At 42.3% G+C, this 18,957-nt stretch overlaps 1 protein-coding gene across 1 annotated transcript in view; it reads left to right on the top strand.

Moving 5' to 3' along the window:
- Nucleotides 1–500: 500 nt before the first annotated feature.
- plxnd1 (plexin D1) overlaps nt 501–18,957 on the top strand; it is a 64,202-nt gene continuing 45,745 nt past the window's right edge. Inside the window, exons 1-7 of the mRNA XM_069723855.1 lie at nt 501–1,852; nt 3,663–3,839; nt 8,320–8,451; nt 10,010–10,110; nt 15,470–15,599; nt 18,210–18,387; nt 18,635–18,743. Coding sequence (XP_069579956.1) covers nt 638–1,852; nt 3,663–3,839; nt 8,320–8,451; nt 10,010–10,110; nt 15,470–15,599; nt 18,210–18,387; nt 18,635–18,743 — 2,042 coding nt within the window. The 5' untranslated portion in view covers nt 501–637. The remainder of the gene's footprint in view (nt 1,853–3,662; nt 3,840–8,319; nt 8,452–10,009; nt 10,111–15,469; nt 15,600–18,209; nt 18,388–18,634; nt 18,744–18,957) is intronic.

Below are 18,957 nucleotides of genomic sequence, written 5' to 3'. Positions count from 1 at the left end.
AATAAATGAATGTATAAATTTAGTTATACCGAAGTACATATTTGATGGAGAAAATGAAAAATAAATCAGAATCTAATGTGTGAATGATGATCAATAACAGCGGAGTGGGCCTGACAGGGCGCTTTGATGAGACCTGTCATTACAGCGAGGCAGTGACATTCTTCAGGGTTAATGATTTGACGCCCATGCTCCAGTTTTTTTACTTAGCCTACATTTGTAATTTATTAATGCTTTACTAAAGAATCTATTTCTGAATGAACGGTAGTAAACACGACTCCAAACAAGTTTGATTTTCTACGGACATGACAATATTCAGAAATTGCGCACGAATAAATTAACTTGAACTATTTCCATTATTTGGCTATTGTTTAAAAATCATAAAAATCTCAGCCTGTATTGTGGCTCAGTAGGCTATGCCTCAGGAGAGAGGCTGCTGAGCTGCACAGTGGGCAGAGAGGGACAGAGGAGGCAGCCTGAAAAGGAAGCACGACTCGCTAATCGCGTCATTCTGGGTTTAGGCGTTGAGCAGGAAACAGCCTTTCCTCTCGGATTGTCGCAGTAGGAACAAACATACATTTTTGTCTTTGCTCAATGCACCCCTCGGCACAGAACACGCGGAAGCCGGTCAGAAGGAAAAATGCCTCCTTCTATAGAGATAGCTGTGCTGCTTCTCGGCGTCCTGGCTTTGGAGACGCGCCGGAGTGCCAGCGCGCTTCACATCCAACAGGCATTCGCGTCTCCAAATCAGACCAATAACTTCGTGGTGGACCCGGTGTCCAGGAAGGTCTACCTGGCGACTGTTAACACAGTTTACCAGCTGAACGGCACCTTGAGCATCGAGGTGGAGAAGAGGACCGGACCGGTGGAGGACAACCTGTTGTGCCATGCGCCACAGCTGCCCCAGGCTCCGTGCGAGCATCCCAAATCCCTCACTGACAACTACAACAAGCTCCTGAAGCTGGACCGGGAGCAAGGGGTCGTGGTGGTGTGTGGATCCGTGTATCAGGGCTTCTGCGAGCTCAGAAAAATTGAGAATATTTCAGAGATAGCGGTGGAGTTCCCACCCCAGGGCGAGAAGACTGTTTTCCCCAGCATGCTCAACATCGCTGCCAATCACCCGAACGCATCCACGGTGGGGCTCATCTTCAAGAGCCACGGGGGAAACACCCGGCTTCTTGTTGGGGCGACGTACACAGGGGCTGGAACCCAGTTTTTCCCTAAAAACCACAGCAAGGAGGACCTGCGTTTTGAAAACACCCCGGAGATCGCAATCCGCTCCTTGAACATCAAGGATTTATCCAGACTTTTCACCTATGACATTAACCCTTCAGAGGATAATGTGTTCAAGATCAAACAAGAGGTTAAAACCAAAAACAAACTGAACTTCGTCCACGCATTTATCCAGAAGAGTTATTCATATATTGCCTTTAACAATGATGCGAAAATGGGCCATAAGGAGAGCCAGCCTAACAGCATCCTCAGCAGGATATGTCTGGATACCGAGAACCCCCGAAAATCCACCGGGCCGGAGAGCAGGAAGCTCACTGAATCATACATCCAGATGCCTCTGCAGTGTGGATTTAACGGGAACATTTACAACCGACTGCTGTCCGTGTACCCGGCGGAGATCCACACAGACGACGGGATCAGGAGCCCAGAGCCCTTCCTGTTTGGAGTGTTCTCCAAGGCGGACAGAAAGTCTGCTCTGTGCGCTTTCAAGTTTGGAGACATTGAGGAGGAGATCCGACAAGGCCGCAGGAACTGCTCCAACTCCCCCAGCAGCGACGTTCAGGTGCTGGACAGCGTTATCCAGGGCTCCGGGGCAGCCTGCATCCAGAAGGGAAACCTGGTGGTAAGGCATCACACATCTGAATAATTTACTTTAATTTGATTTATATGGGCATGTTACGCAAAAAAAGTACAATTAAACAATTATATTGGGTCTAATATGTCACCATGTGGAAAATAATTAAATAATTCTAAACAAATGTGAGGCGGAATAAGTTGGAAAAAAAATGCACAACGAGAAAGCAAACACAACTGATTTTTCTGCTTCATTATTTTGTCATTTGATTTATGTTTTGATTTCTAATCTACTGTTTTTAATTATTTTATGAACACTGCTGAATTAAAAAAAATGGATACATCCCCATCTTTCAAAACCCTGGAAATGATGAAAATGTAGAGTTTTCTTTATTACCCAGAGTCAGATTCATGGTATGCCTAACATACAGGGCCAATAAACCTGCCTCTGCTTTATGGAACCTAAATAGTTGTTCAGGCTGCAATAAGACTAGCTCACTCATAGCTGCTGTATCTCTGAGAGTTTCCATTTATGCTTACAAGCAGTCATCCTCTACCGCCCAGAGGCTCATGACTTGGATAGAGAGGATCTCCCTGGAGTAGAGGTCATGATAGCTGGAAAGACCCTCCAGAGCCAAGCTAAGGGTTATGGGAAGCATGAGACTCCTCTCCCGTCCAGCAACCCCCTATCTTATCAAATATGAAGATGGGAAGAGGTCAATAGTTTACTGTTTTTCAGACGTTTCTCCAGACGTTTTTTTTTTTTTTTAGACTGTGTGCTGCGATCTATAAACTTACCACATATTTAGCACAATGTTCAAAGATAAATAGCCACTTTGTTATAAACACACGGTCAAAGATTATCTTATATTTCATGCTTTCCACTCACATACCAAACGAAATATTTGCCCTGAAGTAAACTTTTGCATTGCACACTATATTTGCCGTCTGTGTGTTCTATCTATATAGTTGTTATCTGATAATAAAATCGAAGTTAAATTTGCACAGTTTCATAGGAATGCAGTGAAATTCCAGTTTTTCATTGTGGTGCTTTTGACTGACAGATTTAAGGTCAAAGGAGGCTGTCCCGCGACCACTGTGCTGTCAGGTCAGAAAGTTGCCCTCCTCCCTGGCACTGCCTTGTTGGCTGTGCCCCCGGGGCCACTCCTCCCGTGACCAGTTTTCTGAATACCATCTCAATTGGCCCACAGGCTTTTCCAGAGACAGACAACTGCTCAGTTCAAAGGGATTTAGTGTGGATTTTTTTTCTCTCTCTTGCTGTAATACAACCTACTTACATCTCAGAATAAAGTTAGTCTGTCTTTAGTTTTTACATTCATGTTGTCGTGGCTGTTGAAACGTGATTTTTTTGTAGTTGTCAGTTTGAAAGCCAGCACTGAAGGAAAGCCAGACGCAATTTATGATAAGAGAGACGAGGCCGCGAGCAGGAGGGCCCATGGGAAACGACTCTACAAATATCCACTCTGCTTAATTCTTCTTTTTTTTGGCCTCTGCGTGCTCTAAAATATTCAGAAAATTCCCAGTAGATCCTGGTGCTCATCCGAGCGTGGCACTAATGTTTTATCATTGCTCACGGAGGATTTGACAAAAGCAAAGTCTTATGAGTGTTGAAGACCCTTGTAAGCCCTTTTCAAGTATTCACTGAGATGTCTAAAAAGTGATTTAGAAGAATGAGCAGCACCACTGTGATAGCTGCTATCAGCTCTTGTTTTCCATGGCACTTTCATCCCACTGTGCTTATTTTGTGCTCTGCTCTCTCTCCTGTCTTCTAATCTGTATGGCGTACTTCCATATGAAAGACGAGAATTGATCTCGCTCTCATTTTGTCTGTGTTCCAGTTGCAGCCTGAGCAGCTGGACTGCGGCGCTGCCCACCTACAGCACCCTCTGGCTTTACGGAGGCCACTGAAGGCCATTCCCCTGTTTGAATACCCGGGCCTTAGCGCTGTCTCTGTGGACAATGTGCACAACCACACTGTGGTTTTTCTGGGAACCAGTAATGGACGACTTCGTAAGGTGAGACACATGACACACACAAACACACACACACAGACACACACTCTCAGTGCGGATTGAGAAAGAAACTTTCTGAACCAGTGTAACCTCAGGTGATAACACAGTTGCTGTACAAAGTGGTCACCGCTGAATCGAGTTTATATTTTTAATCTGATTGAGCACTGAGGCTTGGAAAAACTATAACAGTAAGAGTTACGTGGTGCTGCTCTGATGTGGCCGCTGAGTCTTTCAATAAACCAAACTTAGGTGTGTGATGAAACACTCAGAGCTGCGTAGAACAAGCAGGAATGTCTGCTCTCCTCTTGTCGGTTCTCAGCGTTGTCACCACCCCCTCGCTCCAGTCATCCATGACCCATCCTGGACCTTAAGTATCCCTAATCATGCGCTTTAATGTTCCTCAGACCTGGTTATTGTCTGATACACAAGATTAGTTGATGACGTATGACTCAGTCCTGCCTTGTGTAGCTCCACAACCTCAGCTTTCAAACATCTGCAGAAGGTCCAGCTTGTGAAAACCTTTCCTGCCCAATTAAGAGCATTCCTTAATTCTGTCTCAGCCACATTCCTAGTCACCCCTCACTGAGCTTGCTAAGCAGCAGATCTGCCTGCAAGCGCAACAAGCTGCTCCTCAGCTGTCTGTGGAAACAACATAAGCTGACTCTGAAAGCTCTCTGACCCTGTTGTTTTGCATCAGCCTGGTACCTTTTATAACATTAAAAAAAATTCTGCTGCAGGGTGTTTCAGTTTCGGGGCCTGCTAAAAGAGCTCCTTGTTTTCCTCCCCAGATGAAGGCACTGTTTTAGCCCTGGCTGAGCATGCAGTAATTGTTTTTTGGATGGTTTATGCCGGATGCACCACATGAGTCGGGATGGTGTAAGCAGCGATGTGTGCGTGAGTGTGTGTGTGTGTGTGTGTGTGTGTGTGTGTGTGTGTGTGTGTGTGTGTGTGTGTGTGTGTGTGTGTGTGTGTGTGTGTGTGTGTGTGTGTGTGTGTGTGTGTGTGTGTGTGTGTGTGTGTGTGTGAGACTGTGTTTGTGTACGTCTGTTTGCCTGATTGCAGGTTTAACTATGTTTTTAGGTGTTTGACTTTGTCTGGAGGCCAGTGTGAGTGGTTTAGTCAGATGAATGCATACCCTGTGATTATATGCTATATGTGTGTGTGTGTGTGTGTGTGTGTGTGTGTGTGTGTGTGTGTGTGTGTGTGTGTGTGTGTGTGTGTGTGTGTGTGTGTGTGTGTGTGTGTGTGTGTGTGTGTGTGTGTGTCAACCTTGGTGTATAGGGAGCATACTATTTCTGTGATCTTAGGCAACAACATGCTTTGTGCTTTTTGGCTTTATGTGCCTTTCATTGTTTGTCTATGTGTGTGTGTGTGTGTGTGTGTGTGTGTGTGTGTGTGTGTGTGTGTGTGTGTGTGTGTGTGTGTGTGTGTGTGTGTGTGTGTGTGTGTGGTAGAGTCTGTGAGAGTGTGTGTGCCCTGAGGATAGAGCTGTTACAGAGGTTAATGGTGCTGTTAGTGTGTGTAATGTGATTCTGACTGTGAGTTTGGCTCGGACTAAACACAGGGGAGTAGTGGTTGAGATTAAGTTAGGCCTCTTTTACTGTCTTTGAGAGAGCCCTCAGTGAAGTAATTTGTAATTACATGCATTTTTTAATGAAGTCTCTCCCTCCCCATTACAGCTGACTTCCATTTTCTGCCTCTCGCAGAGTCTGCCTTTATCTTACTCTCCCTTGGACTCTCCATCCAATTTTACTCCCTCAGTGAGTCCACCGTCCACTTCTCAGTTCATCGCCTCGCTGTCCCCTCCCTCAGCTCCTCTTTTACTCCATCTCAAATATAAAAAGCCCTTTGATTCCTTTTTGCAAACAAACAGACTTTATCTCTTTCTTGTTCTCTCTCTCCTGCCCCACCTCCATCCATCTGTATTCCCTCTCCAGGTACGCATCCACACACACATGCACCCACACACACATAGAGAGAGAGAGTGAGCGCACAGCAGCTGAGCACTCCTTGATTGAATAGGGTCTTTCATCTGCATGAAGATAGACAGAGAATGGAGTCACAGCGACCTGCCTGTTCAGCAGGTGTTTTATTGGCTGACTTGGTGGCTCACTGTGCCTCAGCTCTCCTCGCTGCTCGTCCTCTCTGCTCCCTGTCCAGGTGTGTGGGCTGCTGTTTACTCACTCCTGGCTGTGTCGCTCTGCTTATGTGTTTGTAGTCACTGGGGTGCGGAGTGAAGACATAGCACAGCTGCTTACTATCACCAAGGCAGGGGAGCATCTTTGTGTGTGTGTGTGTGTGTGTGTGTGTGTGTGTGTGTGTGTGTGTGTGTGTGTGTGTGTGTGTGTGTGTGTGTGTGTGTGTGTGTGTGTGTGTGTGTGTGTGTGTGTGTGTGTGTGTGTGTGTGTGTGTGTGTGTGTGTGTGTGTGTTTGCGCGCAGATGGGTGGGTGGTGTTATAAAAACGACAGTGATATTTGGAGGCTGAGATAATGCCTTTCATCACAGGTTAAGCCAATGGTTTACTAAGCTTCTGTCTGTTCTGGTTTAACATTAACCAGCACGTCTAAGTGGGTGGTGATGGTTTTGTCGTGTGTGTGTGTGTGTGTGTGTGTGTGTGTGTGTGTGTGTGTGTGTGTGTGTGTGTGTGTGTGTGTGTGTGTGTGTGTGTGTGTGTGTGTGTGTGTGTGTGTGTGTGTGTGTGTGTGTGTGTGTGTGACAGTGTGTTTTGTGAGTTCAGCGGATGGAGAAGTGACACAGCCCGTGCTTGTCACCAGATGCTGGTCAGTTTGCCAGTTCCTCAGGATGGCAGGATGTCTCCCTTGAAGGGAGACACGACAAATTGCAGAAATAAGAGCTTTCACTGTCTGCGTGACAGGAAGTCTCACTCAGCACAGTTTGTTTTTTCTACTCAGCTCTGTGTGTGCGTATGTTTGTGCGTACGTGAGAATATGTCACCCGTTTTATTATCTGGAGCTGTAGGAAGGCCAGTGTGTGTAGATAAATCACTGCTTAGCGGAATAAGATTAGGCACATTGCTTTAACAAAGAACCCCCTAAAAATCTATTTGAGAAGGTTGAACGTGGGTAAATATTTTGAAATAAAAGATGGGAACAAAAATCCCTTTACTAAATCTGGCAGCTATTGTTGACATGAATTTAATTAACAGTGAGCATTTTTGTTGCTCTGCATCACAGTCAGGTTTTAAGGAACTAAAGTTTGCAGATATGTTTGTGTTGCTGATACTGTCATGTGGGCCTTTAGATGTAGAGGAGGCTCAGACCAAGATCAACTTAATCATTGTTTTGACATTTATTCAGCACCATGTGCAGCTTTGAAAAACAACAGCCTTCAAACTCCAAATCCAATCACCCTTTATCTACCTTACCAGTGAGTATTCAGGCATATTTGACATATTATACAGTTCAAAAAGCCATAAACAATTACACTATTCAATATCTGTATAGCGTGTGGTATCTGGTAACATATTTTACAGACAATATAGACAATTCTCCCCTCTGTTACTCACACATGATACAACCAGGAAGTTAAAAAAAGCCCACAGTTCTAATGCAGAGCCTCTTTAGCAGTGCTTAGCATACCATCTAACAGTGATACAGGCCCAGCTGCTCATTCATGTTGAATCTTTTCCGTAGAACTGACTCCCCCCAGCTCACAAGAACTGCAGACTATTAAATCCCCTGCTGCTACACAAACATTATTTCACACAAAACTGACATCCAACAACATAAGATGGTCTGTCTCCATATCTCTCCGTGCTCGTATATAGCAGTAGCCTCACAAATAGGGTGACCAGGTGTCCACCATTATGAGGGACTGCACAGCATTTTTATCCCTTGTCCCATGTCCCACATTTTGATTGGCTCTAGCTTTCTAAAGTCAACAGTGCAAGACGAGTGTTTTTTTAAAATCTGGAAATGCAGCTGGAACAAAGACATTCCCACTGAAATCCAAAGATGATTGCAAGACAGATAAGGAAACAGTAGCTGAAATAACTTGCGTTTAGCACACTGTGCAACACCCAGTTACACAGGTCAGCAGCGCACTGTGGTGGTAAGCCAGCTCTGCATAAAACCATTTATTGTGAAACTTTAACTTCCTTTTACAATTACTTTTCTTTTGTGGAAATTCAGAAAGTTCTATTCAAATGAAATATAGTTGTTTAGTCCGTCACATGTTAAAGGCCAAACCTGTAATCTGCATCGCATATTTTGTGTTTTTATGTTCAAAGTTGGATCAACTTTTGTTGATCATCATTTTGTTGGCATCTGGAATTTAAAAAGAGTGATGCTGATGTGAAAGTTTGAGGTGTAAATCCCTGAGTAAGAGATGTGGCTGCTTGGTATACAGATAAATGCGGTTATATTGAGCATTCAATAGCTGAGAAATTCTTGTGTGACTGTGAAGCAATGAGTTGACTTTTCCTTGTTAAATTGATCCAACCTGCTTCTGTGTTTTTCACAGCTGACCCTCCTGCCGAACATGACCTTGGCCAATCAGTGGACGCTGAAGCTGCCAGCTAGCGAAACCGTCCACCACATCATGACCTTCGACCCCAACGACGACAACTTCCTTTACGTCATGACATCTCACCATGTAAGGATACGGCTGCAGAAGAGGTTTCAGTCTCTAAGATGTTTGTTGATTCTCTGCACTGCTGTCACTGATTTATTCATGTCAGCATGAAGAAGAATCGTAATAACCACAATCAGACCTCCTTTCACAGTCAGTGGCTCCTCCTCACCTCTATTTAGACGAACATTTCCATATTTGTGGCGAAGGTAGATGCGTTTATAGACCTCCGGTGGCTTTAAGGACTGCATTTACAAACCAATATGTTTCATAATAGTTGTACTTATTGGATGTGGTGGCACCTCCAGCTTTTCTGTTGCACATAGCAAATGCGCCCGATTGTTATTTGACTGTGCTGACATTTAATCACTTCCTGCTGCAGAGGCAAAATCTGACATGCAGCCAAAGCTCTTTTGAGACACAGACACGGCAAAGTGTTGCATATTATGTTGTAATTCAACATTATCAATAATTATGTAATCCTTAAAATTTGTATTGAATCAGAACAGGAAGAAGTATTCTGATCCTTTACTAATGAAAAAACTGCCTGTTCAACAATCAAAATATACTCCATTACAAGAAAAAGTCTTCCATGAAATTCTGATTGATAGATTATTATATACAACATCATTAGATTATTTATGTTGGCGACAGAAGAAGGTCCTGGGTTTGAAACTGCTAGCATCTGTGTCAGTAGTGTGTTACTGTTGTAGCTGCTGCATGTGAAGCTAGTTTGAATGACTTTATATCAAGTTTGATTTCTAGGGACAGCAGATATATCTGAGGCATTGTCAGTTGATTACTGGGAGAGGAAAGAAGAAAAAAAAAAAGCTGATTTAAAAATGTCTTTTCAGTTTTTTGACTTTTTCCTCATTTGTTGAGAGATTGGTTATTTGAACATTTATTGAAATTAAAGGAAGTTTAAAGCAAAAATTCACCATTTGGTGGAGCTATTAACAACTCGTAGAGATCTGAAATGTGACCCCAACTACACACTGCTTTTGTCAAATGTCAGAAGACAAACAGGTTGGAAACCATTGATTTAATCTTTAATAATGTGCTTATTGTATATAAGCTTATAAGCTTATTATATTATCCAAATGCAATACTCGAGTAAATGTGCTCGGTTACCTCCAACCAGGACCTCACTATTAATGTATGTTTTTAAATTTTTTTTTATTTAAATAGCCCTCCTATGAATTTACAGAATTATATACTGTTGCATATGTCCATATTTTTTCCAGAGGATGCTGTGAAACCTTTAAATTGCTTATTGTCTGACCAGCAGTCCAAATTCCAGACACCCAAGCAGAAAAGGAACAAATCCTCACAACAACAATGTTTTTTTTGGACATTTTACCATAAATTATTAAAATGCTAATTCTCTGTCAACAGGCAGCATCTTGAAAAAAAAAACTGTTGTTTTCATGTTTTTAACATTGTTTAAAAGGTGGTGTGTGTGTGTGTGTGTGTGTGTGTGTGTGTGTGTGTGTGTGTGTGTGTGTGTGTGTGTGTGTGTGTGTGTGTGTGTGTGTGTGTGTGTGTGTGTGTGTGTGTTTAATCTTTATGCTGTGGCGTGCAGATGCTGAGAGTGAAAGTGGCAGAGTGTGACCAGTGGAGAAGCTGCATCGACTGTTTGGGAGCAGGTGACGCCCACTGTGGTTGGTGTACTCTGGAGAATAGGTGAGAAACACACTTTCACAGTTTTCTGCCTCTGATCTAGTCCTCTTCTGACTTGTTGTCTGTCCTTTTCAGCCCCTTTTCTGCTGCAAGCCAAACATAATTCAATCAAATTATCATATGCTTCGATGTCACACACGTCACATGCTTTTTTTTTTTTTTTTTTTTTTTTTAAGTAACCAAAATGCGAGGATGCAAATGGTGTAAATATCTACTGTCTGTGCTTCAGCAGGGGTCCAGCTGCAGATGTTTATATGGGTGGTTGGCTGCGTTTGTCTCTCATTTTGAAGCAATAAAAGATCAGGTTGATGGTATAATAAAATAGTTTCTGCTTGTCGTTTTGATACTTCAAACATTCAAATCAATAAAACCACTGAGGCTTGTTTGCTGGGTTTCATCATCCTCATTCTCAATTCTAAAATGTTGCCCGGCTGGATGAGTCTTGGCAGTAACCGAATGTGTTTTTGGGTTGGAAGGCTGTTGTTGGATCGAGCACAATTGATTTGCTTTTCATTAGGCATCAGAGTCGGGAGTAACATCATTGTTTAAAGCGGCCCCTGGGGGGAGGGAGGGGGAGAGGGGCCAGCGGCCAGCGAGAAGTGACTTGGCTGAAGTGTAACTGTGAGCGAGTGAGAGTACACTGTGATTAATGTGGCTCTGTCAGGACCGGCTCTCTGGCTTTCAGGAAGAATATGTGTGGTGTTGAGCTGTGTTTGTTTGTGGGTTGTTTGTCTGCGTGTGAGTTGCTTGGTGATTAAAGCAGATCAGACGAGATAGTGGATTTTGTGATGAGCTGTGCTGCAGCTCTGGAGGCTGTGGCATTGCCAGGAGCCATTCAGAGCTGGGAGAGTGGAACTGATGAGTGTTGTGTGTTTGTGTGTATGTGGTCAGACTGTCTCACTGTCATCTCCCTGTCTCTTCTCCTTATTTATCGTTCTGTCGTCTCTTTATCCCAGTCCCTTTCTCGCTTCACTGCATTTTTTTTTTACCCATGTGATTCTTTTTCTATTTTTTTCCCTGTCTTGGGCTCGTATTTTCCAGTAGCTTTGAAAATTTAGCCATCCCTCGCTCAACCTCCCTCTGTCTCCCTACTCCTCTTCTTCTCCTCCCCCAGTGCCCTTGTCCTTCTCTCTATCCCTCTACAAAGGAGCGTTGATTGTGATGATGGTGGTGGGAGGGAGAGTGCACACTGGTTCTTTTGACAAGGAAATGTCAAAGTGTGTAAGCCTGTGTGTAAGTGTCGGCGTGAGTGTGAGTCGCTGTCTGGCTCTTAGAGGCCAGGGAGCTGATGTCATGACTGTGTGTGTGTGTGTGTGTGTGTGTGTGTGTGTGTGTGTGTGTGTGTGTGTGTGTGTGTGTGTGTGTGTGTGTGTGTGTGTTTGATGCACTGTTTGGCCAGTCATGCCGGCTGCTGGGCTGCCACTGTGGCCTCAGAGCCCGGGGGATCAGGGGTTGGATGTGTGGGGGTGGATGGTCTCCTCCATCACCTCGCTGTCTGATACAAGTACAGACAGTGAAGACAAGAAAAAAAGAGGACCACTAGATCCCACAATCTCTGAAGCCACCACTGTCTCTGTGGGTGCCTGTTTGATTTTATGCATGGCTCTGACGTCTCCCAGCACGTCTGCATGTACAGCGAGCATGAAAACATGTCTGTTCATTTGTTGGAGGCTGCATTGTTGTCTGCTAAAGAGAGCTAGTTTCTCCGCCAGAGATAAAGCTCAGTCCTTGATCACTCTTTTCATGCCGGAACTGGTTTAATCTGCTTCATGTCACAAGAAAGCACTTTAATATCTTTATTTGAATCAAATTATGCATCACGTGCAGTCTTTGCTATTCACAAATGATCATGCTTATCTACATGTGCTTATCTCGTAGTGACTTTTCTGTGTGCCTGTGTGTTCGTGTCTGTGCATGCACTACTTGTGCTCTGCTGTTTAACAGTCTCACTGACTTCCCACCTTATCTGACGCACAGACACTTAGGAGGTGGTGAGTTTTCTCAGGTCATATTTTAGCTGCATATGGTTCCTCTGTTTATTTTAAGGCGCTGTTTGAAAAGCTTTTAATGTCAGCCAGCTGCAGTGAGAATTGTGTTCATGTATATGTGTACCTACTTTATGTTTATTGTATGTTTATTAGTCTTCCTGACATTTAGAGAACAGTGAAGTACTTTGAATTAAATTTTTGTCACTGCCACACTTGATCAAATTGTTGTTTTGGATTTACGAAGCAAGAAATGAAGCACTTGAAGAAAGAATAGAACAAATATGGAGAAAGAGAGAAAACATCATGATCTGAGTGACTTGGTTTATTTGCTAGCCAGTTGTTTTAACTCCCACGCTGTTTGTTGATGTTCATCTGAGACTGCATGTCTTTTTCTTTTGAGATGGTAACATGACGTTTCCTGGATGTCGGCTTCAGTTTATACCAACCATCATTTATGAGGTATTCAGTACTTAAAGATACAATCTGGAGTTTACTTGATAATCTAAATATATTCTTCCAGATGGAAAACAAGGAAGGCAAGCTTGACCCATGATAACCCGATGGAACTTGTTTTAGTTCTCGATTTCAAAATAAAATGCAAATATACCTTAACACACATACACAAGGTTAGTTGTAGGTTTGTAATAATAACTTCAAAGATAGTGTACCTCAGTACCCTTTGAGTACTGACTGACAAGTCTAAAACTGTACACAACAGAGTAAAGGGATTTCTTTTGTTTTTTTCTCGTGCATCAGTTTCAATAAGAGTCATTTAGGTTCCTTTACATCATTTTTTGTGTAGACTTTGCCTATATATTTTCCAGGTTTGCTTGCTTATACTGCCACATAACAGCCCGTCTATGGTCAAATATCAAACGTTTGGCTGAATTCTGTTATCCTGAATTCTGAGATCCTTCACTTAAGTAAAAGTACCAGTAGAACAATTTAAAAATACCAGTCACAATTCAGCATGAGAAACCCTGCCTAACTCAAATTACATGAGTATTAGCAGCAACATTTTGATAAAGAATTAAAGTAAAAGTCCTAGTTAGGTCCCTTTGACTGATATATTATTACATATGACATCATTAGATGATTAATAGTGAAGCATCAGTGAGTCAGCAGAACCTTACTGTTGTAACTGCTGCAGGTGAAGCTGGTTTGAACAACTTTGTATACAATTTTATATCTGGCAGATAAATCTGAGGAGTCATGAGATGATTGCTTGGAGAGGAAAGAAGAAAAAACTAAGTTCTGATACACAAATCTGTTTTCATTCTTTTTTTTCTTTTTTTTATCTAGTCTTTGATTTTTGGTAAGATATTGGATCATTTGAACAAAAACAAATTAGGGATAAAACCACATGAGAGGTTTAGAGAGAAAATCAGTTTGGTAGAGCTTTTAATAACTCAGGCATCTAAAACGTGAACCCAACCATACACTGCTTTTTGTCAACTGTGTGAAACCAAAAAGTATTTTTAAAAGCTTGTTATATTATCCATTATGTCAAATCTTCATCAGAAACGTAACTAAAGCTGCCAGATAAATGTGGCGGAGTAGAAAGTACAATATTTCCCTCTGAAATGTAGAGGAGTGGAAGTGTAAAGTAGTTTCAAATGAAAATAAATCTCAAATGGAAATAAAAATACCTCAGAACTGTACTGAAGTACAGTGCTTGAGTAAATGGACTTAGTTATTTCCCACCAGCGGTTGTTGTTCACATTTCCTTATTTATACTATTGTATTCTTACAAGTTTGGCATGTTTTGTTGAATGACTAAAAAGAAGGTAGACGAAAGGCAGACTTTATTCATGTTAACACCCCATTCTCATTTCGACTGTACTTTAACACGCTAAGACAAGCATGGTAACATATCCACAATGATGGTGCTTATATGCTCATGTTCAGCAGGTAACTGATCTTTATCATCAGAGACTGATATCAATATCATTTCTTTTGCTGGTATTTATTCATAAAACCAGTGTGTTGAACAAATTAAAATGTTTACCTCTGGTGGCGCTGGAAGAAAAGTCAATGCTTCATTTAGTGATGTCTCACGAATGTGACAATTTATTCAGTGTTTATTGAGATATTTCATCCCTCAAAGGAAGGCATCAAAGGATCATTTATACTCTGAAAGTCTGGTATCATACTAACAGCTGTGTCAAATATCCAGCTTTACTCAGAGAACAACTTTTAAACTGAAAACTGTGTTAAATCAATAGCTAAACAATTTTCTGCATATCATACTGTTTGTCTTTAAATCCAGTTCCGCTGTGACTGTTAGAAATTGTGTTCAGAGTCAGAGTTTGTTTGTGTCTGGGTTGTTTTTTTTCTGTGGCTTTCAGAGCTGCTCTTTTCTATTTTTAGTTCAGGTGGTGACCTCGTGGCCCCTCTGAGTCCTGAAGTGTCAATGAGGCTGAGAAACCTGGACATTCCCTTTCCTCACACACAAATACTCACACTCAATGGCACACAAACCACACTTTATTTTAAAAACACTGTGAAAGTGTGAGAGGGAAGTGGTATTTGCCAGATTCATTGTGTGGCATGTTAGGAGGTTGCTAAATGGGGCCTCTTTGGTTTCTCCTTACTCTGAGGTCAGTTTGTCCTTCCAGTCTGCACTGCAGATGAACTGAGCTCTGTGCCAATGCTAAAGTTCATTAGTGAAGCAGCAGAAGTCAGAGCGTGAAGCCACCTTGCTTGTTGAATGCCCTCTTACAATTCTTCTCTCCTAGACATTCATTATACACACAGATTGGAAAGCACACATACGTATGCTTAATGTGTGTCCAGGCACACAAACACACACATTCACGGATGCACTGCTGGTCCATGCAGATTAAGAATCAGACTGGTTGTTTTATTATTCTGCTGTCTGTAACTGGCCCCTGATCTTGATGCCTGCAGAATGGGTTACCATAGCAATGTGTATGACCTAGAGTCAAGTAGTCTCCTGTGTCTCGAGCCAGGCAAACTGACAGCCGAGGTCTGACTGTGACATTAGGAGACCAGAGCACCTCATAAATCAGTGGGAAGCAGACCGTGATACCCAACGGTGAGAATTCGTCAAGTCCTGGAATGAAATGGAAACATGAACGTTTGTGCTCTCCTCACAAAGGACGAAATAGTGTGGTCTTGATTACCAGCTTTGGCAATGACAAGCAATTATTATATGCAATGTGGTCATAGTCTGATATAAGACGAGACATGTTTTTCTGTGCAGGCTCATCTTATGTGCGAATGGTCAATAACTACAGCACAGGAAACCTGCAGATATGATCTCAATCTCAACCGTACTCTGAAAGACATGATCTGATAAACATGATATAGCTATGATAGAGTTGACTTTAATTCTGTCATTTTCTGTCCAGATGTACAATCCAGAAGGAGTGTGCTCAGGGGCTGCTGGCACGCTCCTGGATCAGCATGGGTGAAGGCCCACAGCAGTGTCCGTCCATGACCTTGACGCCCCCGGAGATAAGCATTTCTGCAGACATTAAGGTATCATCAACTCTCCGCACATCACTGTCAACATGAGACAAACAGATCCAACTGTTGACCGTAGTAAAGTTATGTCTGCAATGGTGGCAGTGTATTTAAAGCTGATGTCTAATGACCACCTTTATAACCTGACACCTCTATTACTGTACAGCCTGGTGTTATTACTCCGCTGATAAAATCATGCCAGCGCTGTTTGCTGCTGCAGCTCGCTCCACCACCTCAACCTCCGGCTCAACAGTATGTTTGTAGATATAGTATTTGCTTAACTCTTCCGGTCACAGCATTACTGTCCTTGTAGAATCTGACCACTATCAGACTCCTAATCAACTCTGAGTTTCTTTGTGCTGAACTGAATGACACACAGCTGCCCAGACAACATACAGTATCCACATGTCCAACTGCCTTTGAACCTTTAAATTTGAGCACTATACAGTTAAAGGGCTGCATTACCCACACAGTTCTTTAAATGTTAACGTAAACCTATTCATATTAAGCAATGTTCTGCCATTTTTTTTTCAAATATATTGTCCTGAAGTACAGAGCCTGAAGAATAGAAAATGTAAGAGCCTTGATATCGATTAGGGAATGTGTCAGACTGAAATACATTAATTGAAACGTATCTACTGGGTTTTGCAAAAGTAAACATGCAAACTAAATTTGTTTGATTTTTGAGTATGCTGTTGATGGATACTGTTGGAAATTGTTGGAAATGGAGGAGCTGCTCACACCTGAGACAAAAATTACAATAATTTTTGTGACAGGCAAAACAGCTCCAGGACTCCATGAAACACGCACGCACGCACGCACACACACACACACACACACACACACACACACACACACACACACACACACACACACACACACACACACGCACGCACACACACACACACACACACACACACACACACACACACACACACACACACACACACACACACACACACACACACACACACACACACACTCATGAATACAAAAAGGTATCAACAAACATTTCTCTTCACTTTTTCAAAACGGTTCAGTTGTATTCACAAAAACACAGTTCAGAACAACACCTGATCTCACATGAACTGATGCGGCCAAAACACGTCATCGAAAGATGAACTGGAGGAAAGTTTAAGAAAAAAGTGAATCCATTGTACCAAACAATTGTAAAACATTTAGGATTCTGCCCAAGGGGCGACCCACCCATTGGTTTGTGAGCTCATTAAAGCAGACACGCCCCCAAATGTACCACTTTTTGAGGCCTGTTATGTAGTTAAATATGGAATTATTTTCAGGTGGATCAGTAGAAAACAAATCAAAAGGAGTTAGTTGAGCTCAAGACACCATAGTGACTTGTGGAAAAAATGCATTGCAATTTTATCATATGAGAGGAGTTGGTACTTTTTGAATGGAAGTCAAAGGAGCTATACATTTTTCAAGTCATCCCCCAGTGGTCCCCAGTGGTCCACAGTGGTATTGCACTTTAAGGCAATCCAGCATTAGCTTCACTTTTCAGACTCGGAGACTACATCCATTTATTTGTCTTGAGTTTTGATGTTGGTTTGCGTTTGGTCATTAAAAACATTTTTCAAAGCAATGAAAAGAAAGTGTGGCTTTTCTGCTACAGCATTGCGCAAGATATCTTCATTATCACCTTTTGATTACGGGAGCATCACCTGTAAAAATCCATCATCTTCACCTATACCTCGTAGGTGTTTGTTTTTATTGTATGGAGTGCTACATAACGCCACCAGTCCGACTTCAATCAAACTTGGTAGGATGATATATCTTGGTATTGGAGGTATTACATGCAAACTTGTTTTCAATCATTTCTTCCAGTCAGTGTATCGCGTAACAGAAGGATAACAATGCGATAATTAGCTCACTGATATTTGACACGTGGAATACATTTGACCTTTAATTACAGATCGTAATTAGACGTGAATCCAAAACGACAGGTCATTAATTGGTCCAGTAATTGTGGATATTCGCCTGTTATGAAGGTCAGTGTGCCTGGGCTGTAATTGGTCCACCGGCTGCCTGATTGACCAGCAGGAAGCTTAGCTCAAGGTTGTCTCCCCAAACAGGAAGCAGAAGGCAGGAAGTCGGGCCTCTGAAGCCAGGAAATGATCAATCCCACTGAACAATAGAGCAGATTTTTAAGACATGTTAGCACATGCCGCTGGCCACTTCGGCTCCTACCTGCTGAGTCGCAGAATATGTCATCCTGCTTTTCCTCTGCTTAACAGTCTCCGCCTGCCCTTCCCTCCCCCTTCTTTTTTTCTCACATTTAAATCATTTAGCTGAAATTCAGTCATGTCAGTGAGGTGTTATGTTTCTCATTATATGTCTGTCATCCTTCATCACATATCCAGATTTAGATGTGAATGTAGCACTGTGCCATCTGTTTCTTCATTAGACATTAGCTTCTCTATTTCTCAGCCTGAACTCCTGAACAAACTTGAATTAATGCCAACACCATTCGCCCTCTATCAAAGACTAAGTGTACATAAATGAGATTGGATTACATGTTTGTTGGCATGTGGAATTTAATTACTAATTAATTTTGATAAGGATGAAGAGCTATTTATGTTTCTGCTACTATATCTGTTTGTGTTGTAGGATGTTGGCATCCTGATAAATGGCAGCGTTCCTGATCTGATTGGCTCCCGGGTGGAGTGTGAATATGGGCCAGGCTTCTCTACAGCTGCCACGGTGCACCTGGACTACGGTCCCGCTCAGATCCAGACTTGTCCACTGCTCCCTCGAGAAAACTACCAACCAATCCTCCCTGGCACAGGTGAGACTGCAAACAGGCATCTATTTGGCTGTGTGCCAACACTGCGAGACATATTTTATTTTTCACACATTTCAAGTACAGTTTTGTGAATAATTGTACTTTTTTTTATTAGAACAAATGCAATTTCCCCTTTCAACCTTTCAAAATGCATCAGAGACGGTGTTGATTAGGGACATCTTGCTGTCCAGTTTGTGTTATGACAGTGATACCATCTCCAATGCTCATGTACATGCCTTTGTTTCTTCAGATCACCTGACTGTTTCTGTGGCAATAAAAGTGAATGGCACATCTGTGGTATCTGGCAGCTTCATCATCTATGACTGCGAAAGGACCGGAGCGATACACCCCAAGACGTCGTGAGTCACACATTTATTGTCACTGTGGTTTATCTCAAATTTTTAATGTATTTAGAGTTAGTGATGCCTCACCAACTTAAAGCCAAATTCATTTACTTTGATGCAGTGCCATTTTGTGGCACTAGTACTTTACTTGGGTAAAGTTTATAGTACTTTACTTTTTTCTACTACATTCCAGAGCTAAAGTTTTCTACTGTTACAGCTGTAGTTATTA

The sequence above is a fragment of the Brachyistius frenatus genome, unplaced genomic scaffold (genome assembly GCF_029030835.1).
Source record: "Brachyistius frenatus isolate BFR_SWC_R1_liver_20210118 unplaced genomic scaffold, ASM2903083v1 Contig_6, whole genome shotgun sequence".
Lineage (NCBI taxonomy): Eukaryota > Metazoa > Chordata > Actinopteri > Embiotocidae > Brachyistius > Brachyistius frenatus.
The sequence above is the reverse complement of the archived record's forward strand: the minus strand, read 5'-3'. Positions and strand labels throughout refer to the sequence as shown.